This window comes from Corvus cornix, chromosome 2, assembly GCF_000738735.6.
Source record: "Corvus cornix cornix isolate S_Up_H32 chromosome 2, ASM73873v5, whole genome shotgun sequence".
Lineage (NCBI taxonomy): Eukaryota > Metazoa > Chordata > Aves > Passeriformes > Corvidae > Corvus > Corvus cornix.
In genome coordinates this window covers 86,493,610-86,512,004 of record NC_046333.1, presented here as the reverse complement: position 1 = coordinate 86,512,004, position 18,395 = coordinate 86,493,610, and the positions used below count along the sequence as shown (strand labels likewise).

At 39.6% G+C, this 18,395-nt stretch overlaps 1 protein-coding gene across 14 annotated transcripts in view; it reads right to left on the bottom strand.

The window, feature by feature from the left end:
* Positions 1-18,395, bottom strand: part of FHOD3 (formin homology 2 domain containing 3) — a 377,773-nt gene that overhangs the window by 72,962 nt on the left and 286,416 nt on the right. For 10 of the 14 annotated variants that reach the window (XM_039572720.1, XM_039548148.1, XM_039548142.1 and 7 more), the window contains 3 exons: positions 8,473-8,607; positions 5,188-5,238; positions 732-946 (listed from right to left, as the gene is read on the bottom strand). In XM_039572720.1, the coding sequence (XP_039428654.1) occupies positions 732-946; positions 5,188-5,238; positions 8,473-8,607 (401 nt within the window). The remainder of the gene's footprint in view (positions 1-731; positions 947-5,187; positions 5,239-8,472; positions 8,608-18,395) is intronic. The other 4 variants (XM_039548141.1, XM_039548146.1, XM_039548153.1 and 1 more) reach the window with 1 other exon arrangement.

Sequence of the window (18,395 nt, the reverse complement as noted above, 5' to 3'; positions counted from 1 at the left end):
TAAATCTGTATGGCGTGTGTTGTTTTGTGGACTGAAGGAGAGGTACATGATGCAAGTGGCAGAATCTCACACACACACACACAGAAAAAGCATTGCTCTGTACACACCAATAAATTATATGACAGCAAACCAACCGTGCAAACACTGGTTATACTTTCCTTTTTACTAATTGTCTGTGGTCTCTTTTAAGTCCTTTATGACTTGTGCTACAATTTTAAGAGTTTTTCTTGGTATTAAAAATAATCAACACACTCCCCCTGCCTTCAGTTCAAGACCTTTTCTGTTTGTCACATTCAGCCTGTGCTCTACTGGAAGGTTATTATAATCTTGGCATTCATCTGTTGCATTTCTTTTGAGAATCCACATACGCAAAATCTGTTGGCAGGAACAGTTTGTCTACTTCTCATATATAAGGAACATGACACTAAAATTAAGACCCTCTATATTCTCTATTTTCTAATTATGCCATTTGAAGAGCAACAGACTGATAGGATAAATCATAGCAGCAATTAGCAGTGTATCCTATTATTGAACAGATTACATGATATCCAAATCAATGCAAAAGAATAGGAAATTCAGGAAGACAGGATGGAACAATGCAAGACCCTTTACTTCGGCATCTCATAGATTATATTCTTGCAGTCACGCATCAAAAATCACCACTATCCCAAGAGAAATAAACAATGCTGTGAGAAACCAGCATTGTTTCCCCTGCCCTCCTTTTCACTTACCTTCTGAGGGCTGAGGAGTTCCAGAAGGGATGGAAGGGGTCTTCAGCTCTTCCTGGGACTCTATGGATGCTGGGCTGACACACTTGGGTACAGGTGAGGATGGAGCTGAAGGAGATCTCAGGTTCAAGGACAGCTCACTTCTGCCTCGGCTCACACTCCGACTTTTCAGCTCCTTCTCATACTCCTCTGCTGCCAACTTCTCCAAGTATTTGTATCTGAAAGTTAAATTCCAGAGGGTTTCCGTAAAGAAGAAGAAGCCTGTGGCTGATGCTTGTTTATGGATGAAACACCTGCAGAGAATGAGCTGATTTCCTGACACAAGAGGTACAGCACTGAACTGCCTGCTTGCCCAATCTGCCAAAAAGTGCACACCAAAGCAAAGACTACTGCCCTGAAAAATGTTAAATTGCGCATTACAATACAAAAGCAAAAACCAGCACAGTTAAAGAACCTTTAGATGGAGTATTTTGTCTGCACAGTCCTTCTCCTTTTGGAAGCATTTGTCTGTCCTCCTTTTCACCCTCCTCCTCCTCTTCCTCCTCCTCTCAGCCCTCCCTCTCCCAAAACTAAAACGGGAGAGAAAAAAAAAAAATAAAAAGAAGAAAAAAAACCCCTCCAAACCCAGAGCCCCTCAATACTGATGCAAATTGCCAAAATCTGAGACTTGCTGTAAGGAGAGGAAAATGCAGCAGACAAAACCAGATATCCCTGAAAATAATACCAATAATAAACGTTTGGATTAACTATCTAAAGACTCTGAACCTGCTTCTATTTGCTCTGAGAGCAATGCACTGGAATTCACTTTGTTCTCTCCAGAGCCTACAATGGAAAGTTTCTTTTTTTTATTCTGAAAAATTTCTCTGCCGGACTCAGACATCCAATAGCTTGTACCTGACGTCACATGTAGTTTATTCATCAAAGTCACTTTAAAAGAACAAAGATACATCTGTTTTGCATTTTAGGCAGGCAGAACTCACTAACTGTTTATTAAGACCAGCTACCAATCATATTCTTCATAGTATGCTTTATACATTTCGACCAAAATAACTTTTAAATATGTGCTTGTTCCAGATGTCTGCTAATTTTATCCACCATTATTTGCTAAGGAATAAATTCCTGAGTACCACTGGATCAGGCTTTAGACTGTTTGCCTTATCCACAAGTGAGCTATTAGACAGGTTAATCAAGACTACTGCTTATGTCCCTGAAACACTCTGGTCATTCCCTATAACACACTGCTGTAAACACTTCATAACAGTGAACACCTCTCCTCCCCCCTTCTGCATCACTGACAGCCAAAATTAGTGTACGATGGTGTACTATAAGCAGGCAGGGTAAAGAAGTCAGCCATATGTGGTAACAAACATGCTTAGTACATATGGTAGCCACACACATGCACATTTGCAAACATCCATATAGAGCACAGAAATGTGTCTTTGAAGAGCAGTCCTTGTGTTTTCAGAGGCAATTTGCCTTATTGCAGACAGCAATAATGAAGAACAAATTCGTTTTCTTTTATTCCTCCAGAGGTATGCACAGGCTTTGAACAAATTCTGCAAGAGAAAGAACCCCTACAGACTCTGGATGAAAATATAACAAGCTGCATACTTGCATGGTTATAAAATAGGAACTGTTTACAGTTCTAACATGAAGCCAATTCTCGGGACTGAATCTTGCCTTTTCAATAGAGGAGAAAGCCTTTCTCTGGCATCAGCATGATGTTTGGTACAGTTCATGAAGCCACTCTTTCTTTGAACATTGGTCACTTACGTACAGTGCCTTCCACCTCCTCACAAGCAGAGCAGATGGGACTCCAGACTCATAAAGAGCCATTCAAACTGATTATTTGGCACAAACAGGTACAACCCAGCTGGCTGCTGCCAAGGGGGTTTTGCAGTTTGCCAACAGACTACAACAAAGATCTGGATGGATCCTTCTATAATGGGGAGAGCTACATTGTTTTATTGTCCTCAGTTCTTTTTCAGGTGCTTTAACATTTTTGGTAGCTGTGTGCTGCACCGCCAACCAGCAAAGCAGAGATTAACATCGCGAGGTGACTTTTCAAAATGTATCTGATTATTATACTGAAACAGAAAAAGGAACCAGAACAGCAACTCCAATGGCAACACATCAGCAGAACTAGTTATGAAATGGGAAGCTTAATAAATAGGTATAACTGAGAAACAAAAAACCATTCAAGAATCAGTTACTAATGCTTCACACTTGATAAATGACATTATTTAAGTTATTTTTTGTTTCTGACAAATATCTTCATAATGAATGAATGCCAGCAGTAGATAAGCAAGGTCTCGTGAAGACCAAAATCTGAAGGAGTTGAAAGGATGAGTTACCATACCTCCACTGCAGGATTGACACTGTACATGCTGCCATATTCTTTTAAATCATGGAAACCTGCAGACACTATCACACCTAGGTTGAGTCTTCTCTACAGACAATGAGCCAAAAGTCTGAGGCTATCCATTTGGTATTTCTCATGAACATAACACTGGACTTATCATCTTCAAGTAGATGAAAGTACCATGATGAGTTCTCTAGGTATCTGAGCAAAGCCCTGACGGCAACTTAAAATGTTAACGTATCAACAAAGTCATGGGGTGGAGACCATTTGAGCTGTAGCTCACACCAGAGAGGGCTTGGGAGCTCCCCTTTCCTGGGTTTATTCTTTAATTACCACTGGAAAACACCCAATCAAGCAAAGGGAAAAGGCCTCAAACCATAGAACAGCAAGAACTGACATGGAGGAAACATACAAATCTGTTTTTAGCTAGGATTTTAGGGATTTTGAGTATAGGATTTTCTTACAGTCTATGCATTCTCCTAAAACAAGTTAACATGCAACATCCTATAGGAAATAAAACTTCATTTGTGCAAAGGTGTTTGTTAAAAAAGTAGTTACAGAATTCCAATGTAATGGACTACTGGTGCAAGACTTCATTTGCAGAAGTTTTCTCCAGCATTTATGTGCTGTCAAAGCAAACATGTCTTTCCTCTTTATGAGTAGGAACTGATAGTTTAACATCTCAGCTCAAAAGAGCCCTAAGGATAAAAAAACATTCCTAAGAACAGTGAAATAGTCTCAGATTGCACAGCAGTGATGGTGAACGTTTCTCCAAAAATACTCCAGTTGGCATTTTCCCTTACAACTTGAAAGTTCTGAAGAACTCACTTCTAATTTGTTTCAAAACTTGCAGATGAGCATGCTCCCTGAAAAAGGTTTTACTCAGCTCAGATCAGTGTAGGATGCTTATGTGCTCAGATGCATTTCATTTTAGAAAATGCTTTAAACTATTTGTAATTGTTTTGACTGGAAGCACAATGGAAAGCCCATCCACCTTTTCTTACTCCTAGAGATGTTAAAATAATTTTTTAATATTAGCTACTTCAGCCACAATAGATAAAACTTCAGTCTGCAGAAACAAACTGTCTCCTGTAGGGTGATTTTGTAAAAAAACCCCACAAAAGCAACCAAAAAAAAACCCCAAGTAAAAACACAGCAACACAATGATTTCTGAGATGGCTGCTCTCTTATTATGATAATGTAATTCTAATTCTTGACAATCCAAAAGTATCTCCAGAGAGTAATCTCTAGAGGACCATAAAAGCAGAACTGAAGCACTCTGGATGATTTTTCATCTATTTGTACAGTAACTTGCATGTTTTCCAGGTAAAAACAAATGCTTCCTCCAGGATGCAATTACTAGAGGAGGTAGAGATGAAGCTACAGAAAGGCAAAAGTCTTTAGTTGAGTATTCCTTGAAAAATATGCTTTCATAAGCACATACCTCCCAGCCTAGCCCAGAGTTTCTAAACTATTTCATTGTATTAAAAAAAAAAAAAAAAAAAAAGGAAAAAAACCCCCCCAAACCCTCAGTCACTTTAAATATGCTATTTAAGTAAAAATAAAACAATGCCCCAATGATAAGCACTGCTAAGCTTTGTAATTTACTTGCTGATGTTTGGAGAGATCGGCAAAGAAAACTTGGCTCTGAAAGATAAAAATATGCTGAGAGTGGGTCAGAACCATTTCCATCAGCCTGTCACTGCAGTTTTGCAATGCTTGTGACCCTAATTTCCTTTATCCTCAGTTGCCTTTTCTACAGAAAACTTGGGACCCAGTGGGTGAAAAACACAGGCTTATTCAATTTATAACTCTACTAAATTTGGGTAAATTTCTGAGGCAAATGGGCTTATTTCCCACACAAATAGATAAAAGATCATCAATCATTCTTAAGTATTCTCACTGCTCTTCATTTATTGCTGTGCTTACAGCTGGACTTCATTCTGCTCTTTAACAACTTCTTTCTTATAGAAGTCTTTTGGAATAAAAGTTTTTTGTGCAAGCAGAGTTAAAAATGTGAACACACGGCAGCTCCACAGTAAAGAATATATGAAGTGCAAACAACCAGCAGGAAGGATGGATGCATGATATACAAACCTCTCTTCTCTTGCTTGTCTTAGTTCTTCTCTTTTGTCTAAATAATCACGGCTAAAAAGAGAATTACAGTAAATTGAAGCAGAAACCAGAAGGAAAAGGTAAGCAGTAGAAGTGTAAGAACAGTAGGAGAAACCAAGAGTGGTGTAAACAAACTGATCAGAGACAATGAAAGCTGTTGTTGACAAAAATTGTTTGTTTTTGCAAAAGTTGCTTAAAAATGTACACTTATCCATGCATACACCACCAAATAAAAGCCTGCAAAAACTGAAAAACCTGAAACATGCTATGAAACCTGGTGTCTGAAACAAGTTTCAGTGAACTGCACTTATCCATAGAGAGCAGGCACATGAGTGGATGTTAAACCATCCCTCATTTCCTCCATCTCAGAATGCCCCAAGACAGTGACGGCAGCCCCAGGCAGGACAGACTGAGGCAGTGAGCAAACCTATTGGCCTTCTTTCCAAGGAACCTTTCCTTAGTGAGTTTTGGTTGCCACAGCTGGAAACAGGACAGCAGACTAGCTTTACTGAGAAGGACAATTCTGCATTCCAAGAGGGTGTGTGCAGCATCATTAACAAGCTTTTACTTCCTTATTTTTCACCCCAAGTTTTAGACAGAAAACTCCTTTCATCTCAGGTGCCACTCCCACAGCTCCTCAAGTAAGCTGTACATTTAACTTTTGCCAAGTCAAGTTTGCTGGATGCTTGAGTACTATGATTTTGGACAGGCCTGCCACATCCACAAACATGGATGCAAATTTAACTCCGAGCACAGCAGAACCTAGTGAATGCCCAGCCTGTCTCAGTATCACAGCAAGATGGTTCCTTACGATGTATTTTTAATATTTAGTTGAACCTGGTAGACAAAACTGATGAGATCTTTATCTGCTAGATTCCTTCAGAGTAACCTGTGAGCACCAGAAAGATTTTCAGAACTACTCCTTTTATTAATAACCCCTATTTTTTCTCTTTATATTGTGTCATTAAATGAATTAATTATCATCTATTATAACAATATCTATAAAACCTCTGCTTGCAAGTGCTCTTCAAAAGTCCTTTAACAGGGAACACACATTACTGTTTCAGGCCATCTCCACAAGCTTTAAATTCTGAACTGGTTAGACTTTTACAATATTTTAAAAGTATTCTAGGAAATCTTCAGCAGGCAAATTTTAACATTACTCTGTCCCCTCTGACAACTTTCACTCTTCCCTACATCTGAAGAATAACCACTTTATTTTAGGACATATTGTTCTAGCTGTGCAATGGATACAACAGTCCTTCTACTGAGAAAAATGTTCATTCTGTAAAGCATTCCTTTAGTTAGCAATAGCCTGTGGAGCTTTGTAGCTCCTCTCCTAATCTTCCAGCTCTCCTATCCTCCAGCTCTTTCACAACTAGTGATGGTCTCCTTTAAATTATCCTCAATTTGTCAATAATGGTGCCAGAACCTAGTGCAATGTTCTTGAGGCAGAGTTGGAAAGAATGAGATAACAAATGAGTCATGATGGTAAATCCAGTACAGCTCACGAGTTTAAAGACTGAATTGCAAGTGCTATTTTTAATCAAAACTACATCTTCAGAGACTGGGTTTCTAGCCAGACTGATGATATGATAATGAAATCCCAGGAACTCTTATGAAACTGTCCATGACTGCTTGCTGTGACTTTTGGCCTCCTCCTGCCAGACTGTTTAATCAACTGTGGGATGTTGTCTGTCTGTGAAGTCTGGTGGCTTTGGAGACCCTCTGCTCAAACAAAAGTTATAACTTTTGGGTGATCACAAAACTCAAATCCAAAAGATGAAAACACTGGGCATTGGAAAATAATCTTAAATATATAACACAATCATGGCGTTTAGTTAATCAGTTTCTGACTCGGAAATAAAGGGATGAAAACGTGTATTTTGATTTTTTTTTTCTGATTTTAAAAAACCTCTTTTAGTGACAGAACAACTACTGTAGCCAACCTCTACTAAAATGGGGAGATCTGTTATTCAAACAGGTCAATCTGCCAAATACCCTGTTGGCTTTTTTGGTCTGGGAGTTTCCTTTCTGAAAGATCATGTTGGCTGTCCATGGCAGCCTGCTGCAGCTGGATGATACCACTTAGAGGGAGAGTTTTTGGAAGAGGCTGGAAGACTGCGACCTTATTGTTTCTGTTTCAGGAGAACTTGGGCAGCTGTTGGCTGCCAAAGATCCTATTATGGTGCTCTTCCACCTTCCCTCTGCCTCTCATTTCCTTCTAAACTAGCTATCTTCTGGAGCCAGGAGAATATCAATCGACCACTCGTAAGTTACTCCTCTTTCCAAATTCACAGAATCACAGCCTGTTTCCACTTCTTACTAAAGGGATGATTACAGTGAAAACAATCCTGCATACTAATAAACAAGCTAACATGAAACCCTGTGCCATCTTTTCCATAACTACCAATTCTAAGGCTACAAAACATTTATGTTACCATTCTTTAAGTTATTACATTATGTGTTCTAACTGCTAAATATATGCTTACTTCTCACTCTTGTTTATGAGGAAACCAATTGATTTCTTAGTGTACACTCTTCAGACTGTAGGCAAACAATTTCAGGCATAGATTCCATTTCTATCCTTGGCCCACTGCTGTCTTTGTTAATGTCTCTGCTGGGATTTCTAGGCATGGATTGAAGGGGATGAGGGGGCTTGGCTCTTACTACCCTCAGGCAGCACACCCTGGGATCCCACATCATACAACATTTTCTCAGATGTGAAAATGCAAAGTCCTACATTCAGCTATGATGTTTGTCTGACCAAGGTTTGAACAGTAATTTTGGTCATTGCTTTCTGTCAGTTGATTCCAGGAGCAAGAGACACGTGTTCAGAACAGCAGGAAAAAGTAGTTAAAAACCACTACCATACAGCAAGACATTTTTACTTTGCACAACTTAAAAGCAAAATGATGTTTCAGTGCTGTCCCTTCCCTCCCTTCTTGATACCTTTGTCCCACTGTTTCACCTTCAATCCCTGTGCCTCACTGAGATTATAATTTGGTGAGTATATTAGCTAATAAAACCGAGCCTCTGTACATACCCAGGCACTATAAGTGACTGTCTTTAAAAGAAATTGCTTTTTTTTAAATGCCAAAATTCGTGATGTGTTTAATCTATCAGTTTTTACGATACTTAGATCAAGAAAAGTATTTAAAGAGACAAACTATTCATCAATTCAATTATTTTGCAGCTGAATGTATCAATGATTGACCAATCTATCACTCATTAAAGCAAGAGACCGAGAGCAAATTTGGGTCCTACTTGAATTTGTTTCTTTCTTCGCGTTCTATCCTTTGCAACCTTTCTTCTCTCTCCTGACGCCGTCTTTCTCTTTCTGCTGCCAAAGACTCCTGGTGCTGCCGAAAAGATGATGTAAGGAGACCACCCAAAGCTGGCCTGCAGAAAAGGAAGATCAGATTTCTCAGTGTCAGTTTTATTGATTATACTGGCAAAAAATGAGTAGCAATCATTCAGCAAGTAACATAATCCCAACCAGCAGAATGACATGGCAATATTTATGTATGGATCTTTCAAAGCATTGGCGAAGTGTCTTCCTGCTAAATTGATTATAGATTCTGTGATGAGCTGAAGAAAAACAATCAGGGTAGGCTTCTTAAATTGCCAGATTTCTGAAGCACAAATAAAGTATGTGTAAAAATTCTTCAGTCTATTTCAGCTGCAATATTATCTAAATATTTTTTTAAACTTTATAATCCTGTTAATGGAAAAGCTGAAGCCCGTAAAGGATTTTTGAAATTTTAAAGAAAAAAACTGTTACGCAATGATGTTAAAAACAGATGTGTCACAAACACCTGAGAATCCTCTATACAAAAACACAAAAATAAAGAAAGATGTCAGAAGTGCCCTACAGAATTCAGATGCTCTCTTAAGTATCGGGCATATTTTTCTTTTATACATTAATAAGTTAGGTTACCATGATTTCCCTGCTGCATGCGCTATAAGAACAAGATGAATCACATACTAGAACATATCAGTAAAACACACAGGGACAGGCTCCTTAAACCATTCTTGAAAACAATGAGAAATTACGGCCTCTACAGTAAAGACTTTTCAAATACATAAAGCTACATTTATATTCACTTATAGTTTATTGCTGACGTAGATTTTTTTTATTGGCTTTGCTGTAAGGAGTATTTTGTCCGGGACAGCGGTCCTCTTACATAACCTTCCCCCAACATGGTGGTATTGGTACCACCAACCTCTCACATGGCAACAGAGTGACCTCAGAGTAAACATGTCTTTCTTTCTGTCTCTTAGACAGGAAAAATCCATATTGTACAGGGTAGCTTTATACAGATGCACGCTAATTAAATTAGACTGATAAAATCAGAAAGACATAACTCATGTCGAGCGGTTTCTGTGCATTGTTGTAACATGAGTTTTGCAATGAAAGGATTAATGAGAGAAATAGATACTGCCTTTTGTGAAAAGAGACGAAACCCTGCCTGCCTAGAGGAAGGTTCCTTAACCAGTAATGCAAACCTGAATAAATTTCCCTTATTTTTAAGAACTCAGACCCTTTCCCTTATTTATTTACTTGCCTATGGCTGCACAGTGTAGGCATTTAGCATAATGGCACCAGATCACAAGTGAAAATAGGTGCAGAAGAAGACAAAAATATTAATGCAAACCTATCTTCCCGAGTGTCTATGTCTGTACAAGAAGGAACACCACAAAACATAGCCATTTCAGCCCCACTGGCAGCAGGGCAGCATGAATATAATGTCAATAATTTTGATAAATTGAATTTCAATATGTCATATCCCACCCACATAAACATTACATAAGATGGTATAAAACTTGATATTCTGTAAGCATCCCTGCTGGCACTCCTCCAAAGCTACAGTATCAATGCTGGATCACACTCAAAACCATAAAAATCTCTATTATGCTTCAGCACTAAGGAAAGGGGGAAAAAAATCCTCAAACCCTGACAGTCAAGTACGTGTGGTGAATTTTCCCTCAAGCATATTTTAAATTTATTTTAACTTTTGACCTCTTAGTGCATGTTGCAAGAGAAAGCTCTTAGCAGAAACAGTAGCACCACTGTACTAAAATTCAAAAGCTAGAGCTCCATCCCTGTGGTAGCATGAAAAACCATGGCTATATGGTTGGATGTAACATCAGAAATTACTCTTGGAAGGGGAAAAATGAACAGTGCCTCCATGTGAAGATACATGAAAATTAACTGGGAGAGATGGCAAAAGACGGTACCTATCAAGTCTGTGTTTTTATCTGTTTTGTGTATTCAGCTTGATGTCCCATCCTGCCCAGCTGCCATGAAGTCTGCAAACTCCATTTAGAGTCAAAGGAAGGTATGGCTTAAAAAAGACTGAAGGAAAATTAAGGGGAAGGATGGGGTGATGCTGAGAGACCAAAAGAGTGATTGTAGCTCTGCACGTCATCTAGCAGGTTGGAAACCTTCAGCTCTGACTGAGCTTTTTGAGGCCCTACAATAAATGTACATTTTAATGCAAGGGATTACAAAGAAATCATGTGGAGATGTACAGCTTAGTCCTGCAGACAGGATTCTAAGCTAACCCTGGTAGTAAAATACCTCCACATAAAACACCTTGTTTGGAGGTTTGATCTAGCATAGTTTGGCTAGCATTGCTCACTGGCCTAAAATTTGCAGATGTATGAACAGCAGCCTCACTATCTAAATAGAAGATCCACAGCCATATGTCCAGACGAAAAGCCAGTGTTCAAAGAACTAAAAATGTTAGCTTGCCATCTCTTCAAAACTAATCAAATCAACAACAATTAGTCAAAACTTGGCACTTCTGTGTTTCTCACTGGTTATGAGTGCATACTTCAGCTGAACTACAAGCTGCACACACACACACCCCCGATTCAATTCCTTTGTCCCAAACACAGCCACATTGCCTTCAACAGTTTGTTGCATGAAATGGTCAAATCTAACAGTCCAAGCTGCCAGAAGGTTCTGTACATAGAGGTCATAATTAAACAGACAGGAACATGGTCAGCTGACTCCTTGTGTGACACTGACTTCTTAAAGCACAAATAGCCAAGGTTTGGGTCTTCAGTCACATTTAGAAAACAGCAGGCAGAGAACCAGCACTGCTATGGCTGAGTTAGTGCTCGCTTAGTGGTTACACCCCGTGGAGGCCGGCCCGCTCAACCACACACATCTGCCCTTGGTGGGGACCACACCTCACACCAAATGCCAACACCAGCTGCCTTATGAAGCCTCATAAACTCACAGCTTCACTGCTGCTATCAAACACTGTAGCTCAACTGGTGTTTGGGTGCACCAATACTCTTTTTAATGTGAACTGCAACTGAAAATGTGCAGATTTTAGTATTTAGTATTGGCAATTTTCTGTTGGTAATTTTCTACATGTGCATGAACTAAACCTGGGGTAAGCAGGTTACTTTCAGGGTATACAAACCTGTAAAGCAGCCAGAGGAAAAGCAAGCATTAAGAGGTATTCCTCAAAAATTCTAAACAATTTGAAAAGGGATTTGTCTATGTACAGTTTGTCTACAAAATCTGATTTTTGTTTCTGTATTTCCCTGGCAATAACACTTAAAGTAAATGTTCCCTTTCAGTGAACACATACTTGAATTGCAAATGGCAGAGCATGGCCGGCCAAACCAGCTGGTGGGAAGGCTTGGGCTGAGCTTTTGGATAACTTTGTTGCTTTGATGCTGTTTGAAGGGTGACAGTGCCTTCAGACCTCAGGAATTTTTAGGTCTTATTGCTGAAGGCTGCATTTTAAAAATGGATAAGCATGAAAAGGCTAAAAAACTTCTGGCATTGAATCAAAGGTGATAAGAGGTTTTAACAGAAAAGAGAATGTGAATACTCAATGAAAGCATAACAGAGTGATCACTCGCAAAATGGGGTTATAACTAATACATGCCAGCATTTTAGCACTGGTGTCATATGTTACCAGCTGGTAATATCAACCATTTGTGCAGTTCCACAAATACAATCCAGAAGGATGCTTACTCTTACTGCTTTTAGTCTTGTAGAGAATGCAAGGCTATTAAGAATGGACTGTTAATATAAAAAAATGTTAAGAAAAGCTTTCTTATGCCTGCTGTTAAAACCAATAAAAGCTAAACAAGCTATGTTATTACATTCTCATTCCAGAAAGAAAACACACAACAAGAAAGCATCTAGGTCTACGGATTTGTGAATAGAGCTCCTCACCACAGCATCAGGACACGGGGCCAAAGAGGTCATTAGTTACTTATCTTACTGGAAGAAGAGATGGGAAAAGGAAAGAATGGGGGGGGGGAGGGGGAAAGAAGGCAAAAAATATACACAGAGCATAGGATATGAAGCTAAAATGTTGACTGAAGGCCAAAGCTCTCCTGAATAAAAATTCAGCTAGCCTGACCTACAGCATTTAACAAAGCAAAGAATTAGTAATCATTATTATAAACACAAACTCAGGCAGACACAAGATCTCTCACACTTTTTTGTAAGTTCTTGAAGTTTTCTGAAATTACTCCATCACGGACTACATACTGTGAAGAGGAATATGTGCCCTGAATTACTCTAATCTTGTTGCAAAATGAAGAAAATATTTCTGTCTTACACTAAGCGCTTTGTTGCAGCAAAACTGAAATTCTGAACTTCAAATGTTCTTCATTCACATAAGCTCTGAAATACTCTTTTGTGACTGCCTTTCCCTCTGTTTAGTTGACTTTTTAAAATTTGCTAAATAGAAATGGTTATCTATAGGAAGAACACAAAATTCCAATGTCTATTTTTAGGAGCTAAAAAAAATTAACAGATGACTTATGAGAGGAAATCCCTTTAGGTCATAAGGTTAATATTCAGGATTGTCTTTAGTACAACATGGGTCAAAGTCATTAATAACTTTAATAAGGAAGCAGTAATTATTTAATTTCGCAAAGTGCTCCTGTTCCAGCAGTCATGGGAATGCTACAGGGAGGGTACAACAGTCGGCAGCTCCTACTCAGGCCTTAAGTAACTCTAAATGTCTCTTGGCTTTAACAAAATAAATCCTCTTTCCAGCTTAGAAAGAGACAAAAGGGGAGACAAAGCTGCCAAGAGCCATATTGCTTTTCACAGTTAAAGAAACTCCCCGTGTGTTATGTCTCCCTATATGACACGGCAAATTCAAAAGCATGTTGATACAAGGCTTTGCAAACAGACTAAACATTACTTAAGGAATCTTTAGAAAACTTCTCTCAAAAATAAACAGAAAAATGAGAGATAAAACTACTGACTAATGCTTCCTTTAAGAAAGAAACTTGAGAATGGCCAAGAGAAGAACTGATTAATGTTAGCCTTTTAAGTGGCATGGGGGACTACCCAAATTAAAGCTACAGCAGGACGGAGCTGCACAGAGCCTGGGCAATGCACAAGGAATTTCAACATACATTCTCCTCTTCCAGCTGACCTGAGAGGGTGTTACACTGTACTGCTGTCTTCCTCCAACCTGCAACTTCTCATCCTCACGTGAGTTACAACTTGCCTGGAAGTGACTTGCAGAGCCCACATGTAGATCCAGGCTAAGGTGGGTGTGCCCCAAGGATCAGCACTGCACATGGCGTGTTCAGCCTGCAACACTGCAGTCTGAAACCATAACCAGTTCATGCTTCTGTTTAAACATATGCCTTAAGATGAAGTCCACAAAGCTGCAATCAAGAATATTGCTTACACAGTAGTTCAACAGGCAGCTAGGCCAGAGCAAGCCACCACTGCTTCCCAAACTGTAAATCATCAAGTAATTCCTAAGGTCATTTTTCCTCTTAAAATCTCAGCAATAAAGTTGAGGCTTTTGCCCTGGGCCACTATTATCATCTACCAAGCTATCCCTTCCTCATTATGTTAGTCAGAGTGAGAGATGTGCTTGGCATTTACCACAAGGAAAAAATCGTGATGATCTCTAGTCTGAGAGCCCAGAAGTACACACAGAAAGAATAGAAAGCCAAGGAAAGAGGAGCTGTTCTTGGGAGAGCAGCAGCTTTTTAGGCTGTATAGCAGGTTCTGTTTCATAGGTTTCTGTTTTACCTTAGTGCTTAATAACTGGAGTAAGGGAACTGCAGAGTACAAATTAGTGATAAATGGCAAACAAAACAAAACAAAACAAAACAAAACAAAACGAACCTGCCAAGAAGTTTCCTCCAGCAGCATCTCCCTGGTGTTGTCAATTACTGAGACCTTTAATTCTAGTAAAAAATCTAACTGGAAAAGCTGTTCAGCATTCTCAAGCAGGTTTTTTTTTTTGTTTGTTTTGTTTTGTTTTGCTTTAAAGAAACAGAAATTTGAAAGAAAGTACCAGATTTCCAGCAAATAACCATTTCAGGCACCTGGAAAGGGAATGAAACTCAAATGAAGAGTATTTGCAGATTTTTGCTGCACTTTATGCTTATGCTTCAGGTATGATGTTTAACTGTCAAAGGAGAAAAAAACATCTATTCATCTAGGCATGATAATCTCACTGCCTGTGACTATTTTAGAAACAAATGTGTGAAGGTACACTTCCTTTGAAAGATATAGAAGAACATGGAAATGAGCACTCAACAGTCAAGGCCCTGCATCATGGGAGCCCAAGGTAACGTATTGCTGTAGATCACAAACTAAGTAAGATGGAAAACATATTAAAGAATGTGAAATATATTTCATATTTCTTAAGCCTATTTTCTAATGCTCTGGAAAAGCTGGAGATGCTTCAAATAGGAATAATCTGCGACACCATAGCAGGCCTTTACCAAGCTTGGAGAGTTGGAAGAACTTCTGAGGGACCAGCCAGAGGTGGAGACTAAGTTCACAGTGACAGGCCAAGAGCCTCAAGAAGTGGAGGTTTGCAAGCTGAACTTTCTGGCATTTGATTTAACAGATAGAGGCGAGACCACGAACTCTTGCTCCTTTGGCAAGCAGTGCCCCGAGAAGGCTTTCTGAGCTAGGCTAACTGTACTACTGTTTGACTGTCAGGCCCAGGGGGAACCATCTCCTGGCAAATGCATCAGGAGAAACCCACCCTGGCAAACACACCAGCAGGATATTTTTCTGGTAGTGGAATGAATTAAAGCTGGTGCTGAATTTAGGAGCTCTTGCCTAAAGTTACACTCCTTCACGATCTCCTCTAAGGATAGCCATGATCAACAATGCAAACACTTCACCACCAAAAGGACACTATGAAGGGGTGTGAAGCTTTGCCAGTAACAAGTCTGATGCCCAGCAGCAGACTCCAGGCTGCAGTTTCAATTTGAGTGACTGTCTTAGATTAATAGTCTGACAAGGCAGTCTGGATAGACAGAACTATCCTAGGTGTGAGCATAAGGCATGGAAATACAACACCTTCTGCCCCCAGGCAAGGGGCCAGCTCAGAGGGACAGAAAAATGCTTTTCTCCCTGATGTGTTTCAGTCATGCACTGCTCTTCCCCTTTGTTACTAAAATTTATGAGGTTATGAGAGTGATTTTGGTTTTTTTATTAACTGGATAGAAAGTGTTAATAGGTGAAGTTGTGAAGAGTGGGAGCAGTGTATTTATGGAGCAATGGACTCTCTGGCATTAGAAAATAGGCAGACTTGGTTATACTTCCTATGGATGAGGAGCAACTTTCACAAGCAGAGAGATACAAGAGGATTGACACACCCCTTCTCTCCCAGCGAAGGGCTGAACAGAAAGTCCCCTGCAATTTGCCCTTCTTCAGCAGGATTCCCGTGGCTGCAATATGTACTTCAGAAGCATGGCTCTCCACAGGGGACCGAGGGAAATGAGAGAGAACAACAGCATTGCAAGAACTTGCCAAAAGGCTGCAGCTGTATTTAGAAACAGTAAAGTAAGCCTTTTCTTCTGCTGTACAATCAGAAATATATAGAAGATGTGAATTTCAAAGAACAAAATCCAGCTACTTTTGCACTGACTTATACTGCTCTTATGATTCCCTACTGATCTCAGGCAAAGAGGGTTTAAAAAGTATGAATGTCAAAATGTCAACCACACTGCTTCTTTCCACCTAAGTTGTAGCTCTTGTTTACATATGCAATATGCAGCCAAGGGTTTGAAAGGCCTGTCAGGGCAACTGAATGGAGCATGAATCATTGTGCTGGGCACTGCTCTAGGTGCTGCTTCTTCCTTCCTCCTCATTCTCCAAGGTCAGATAAATGGTACCAGAAACTGCATCTGAAGCTCTTCCCTGCATGATAAAAGACAGGAATCTTCTGTGAAGGCTTTGCATGTCTGCAGCATAAGCTGAAACCAGAAAACACACCTTGGAGCTAACCATAGATATGCATCTGCTTCTTATCAAGTGTCTTCCTCTCCACCCCCCCCATCCTTTAACTTTTTTTAGGTGTTTGAATCCGTGTAAATTTTTACCATCAGGAGGTAGGAAATAATGTTTACATAATCTAAGGCAAACACCATTCATAGAAGACTGTGAAAACTTCCACAGCATGTTCCATTTACTAATTAGTGCCAAGCATTGCGTCATGCACTACACGGCCTGCTCTCCAATAAGCAAATTCCATCCGTCAATCTCTACATGGGCATTTCTGCAATGCATCTCTTTCAGGACAATGAAAGAAAAGAAGGCTTCTGCTCTTCTTCAAAGCAGTTAGTTCTTTAGAGCTTGCAGAACTATACATCTGCAGTGGCAGCACTCTCAAAAAGAACAGGACAATGCAAAATGGCATCTGAACGTGTTAATTCTCTCTCAAGATATAACTGCATCTATTCTGCAGACAACATGCAGCTGTGGTGTATACACATTTTTCACACTTCTCATATACAAGAAGCATCAGGCTGTAACATCCCTCAAATGTAAAAATGCAGAAGCCCTGGTGAGTTCATGAACTACCACGAACAGAAAACTGCAAATTTAAACAGGAGTACAGAGATTTTTATCATGTGAGGTGTAAAGCAGCACACATAACCTGAAGGAAAGACAGAGATGTGACTCTGAGCACTGTGTTCAGTCACTTAGAACACGTAAGAGAGATCTGACAGGTGAAGGTAGAGCACTTTACAGTTTCACAGAAAAAAGAAAGATGAGGTGTGATGGCTGGAAGATGCTGCTAGAAAAACTGGCCTCAAAATATAAAATATTTTCCTAGCAGTGATGATAAATATTGGAATGTTTTCAGGAGAAATCATGCGCTGCCACTTGAAAACACGTGAGAGTAAGGGGTCTTTCATTTAGCTTCTGTGAGACCCATTATAGGTCACAACAGATGATTGCAGAGCTCCCCTCTGGCCTGAGTCTCCATGAATCTGCAAATTTTACAGCTTCATCCTGTGGGGCCAAGGCATTTTGGCTCCAAACCAGCAAGGCACTTACGCACACGCTGAAATGAAAGCTGGCTTTCTTTGCTGGAGCAGGGCCAGCGCCATCAGCCTCTTGCAGGACAAGCCCAACCATCTTTAGCCATCTCAGCGTTTGACCACTTTGGGGTTTCTTTGCTGAAGTAGCAATCAGAAGCTCACAAGAGCAGGGGCTTGGAAATCTTAAACTTCCCAAGCAGCAGGATACTGTTAACTCTTGCTTGTCCTGCATCTATTTTGCTGAGGTAGAAGGGGGTGAAAATGCTGGTGTAGAGTTTATTATTATGGTTGTACTCGGCAGTAATCTAATTGAGATCAGGAAAGACAAACCAAGGCAAGGTACTCCAGGAAGATGAGCAAATGAAAAACAATGCCTTTCTCCAAAGAGAAACTTAATGTAATTACTCACTTGAAAAAATGGGTTAAATCAATACCTCATGGCTAGAAATACATGTATGCTGGAAGAACCTAACTTGAACCATTCTGAGTAGCAGCCTGGAAAGGATGCAAGGCATGAGGAAGGTTCAAACATACATACATATACAAACAAAAACTCATACATATATAGAAATATGCCAAAGAGTCATTAACAAAAATTAACTGGAATACAGAAAAAGGATCCTGTAAAAAACCCTAAGTTCAGAAAACAGGGTGGGAGATGCAATTTTTATGAATTAGAGGCCAGTTTGGAAACAAACAATCCAAACCCCATCTGGCCTAATTGAGTATTATTTAATTAAGTTATGATATTAAATTATTGAATTAAATTAATTATAAACTTTTATCTTTCCTTCTTAAAGTCAGCATGACATCCTTTAAAGCTCTCAGTTACTCTCAGGTTGTAACAGATATTTAATTTCTAGTGGTGAAAAATCTCTTGCCAAGAA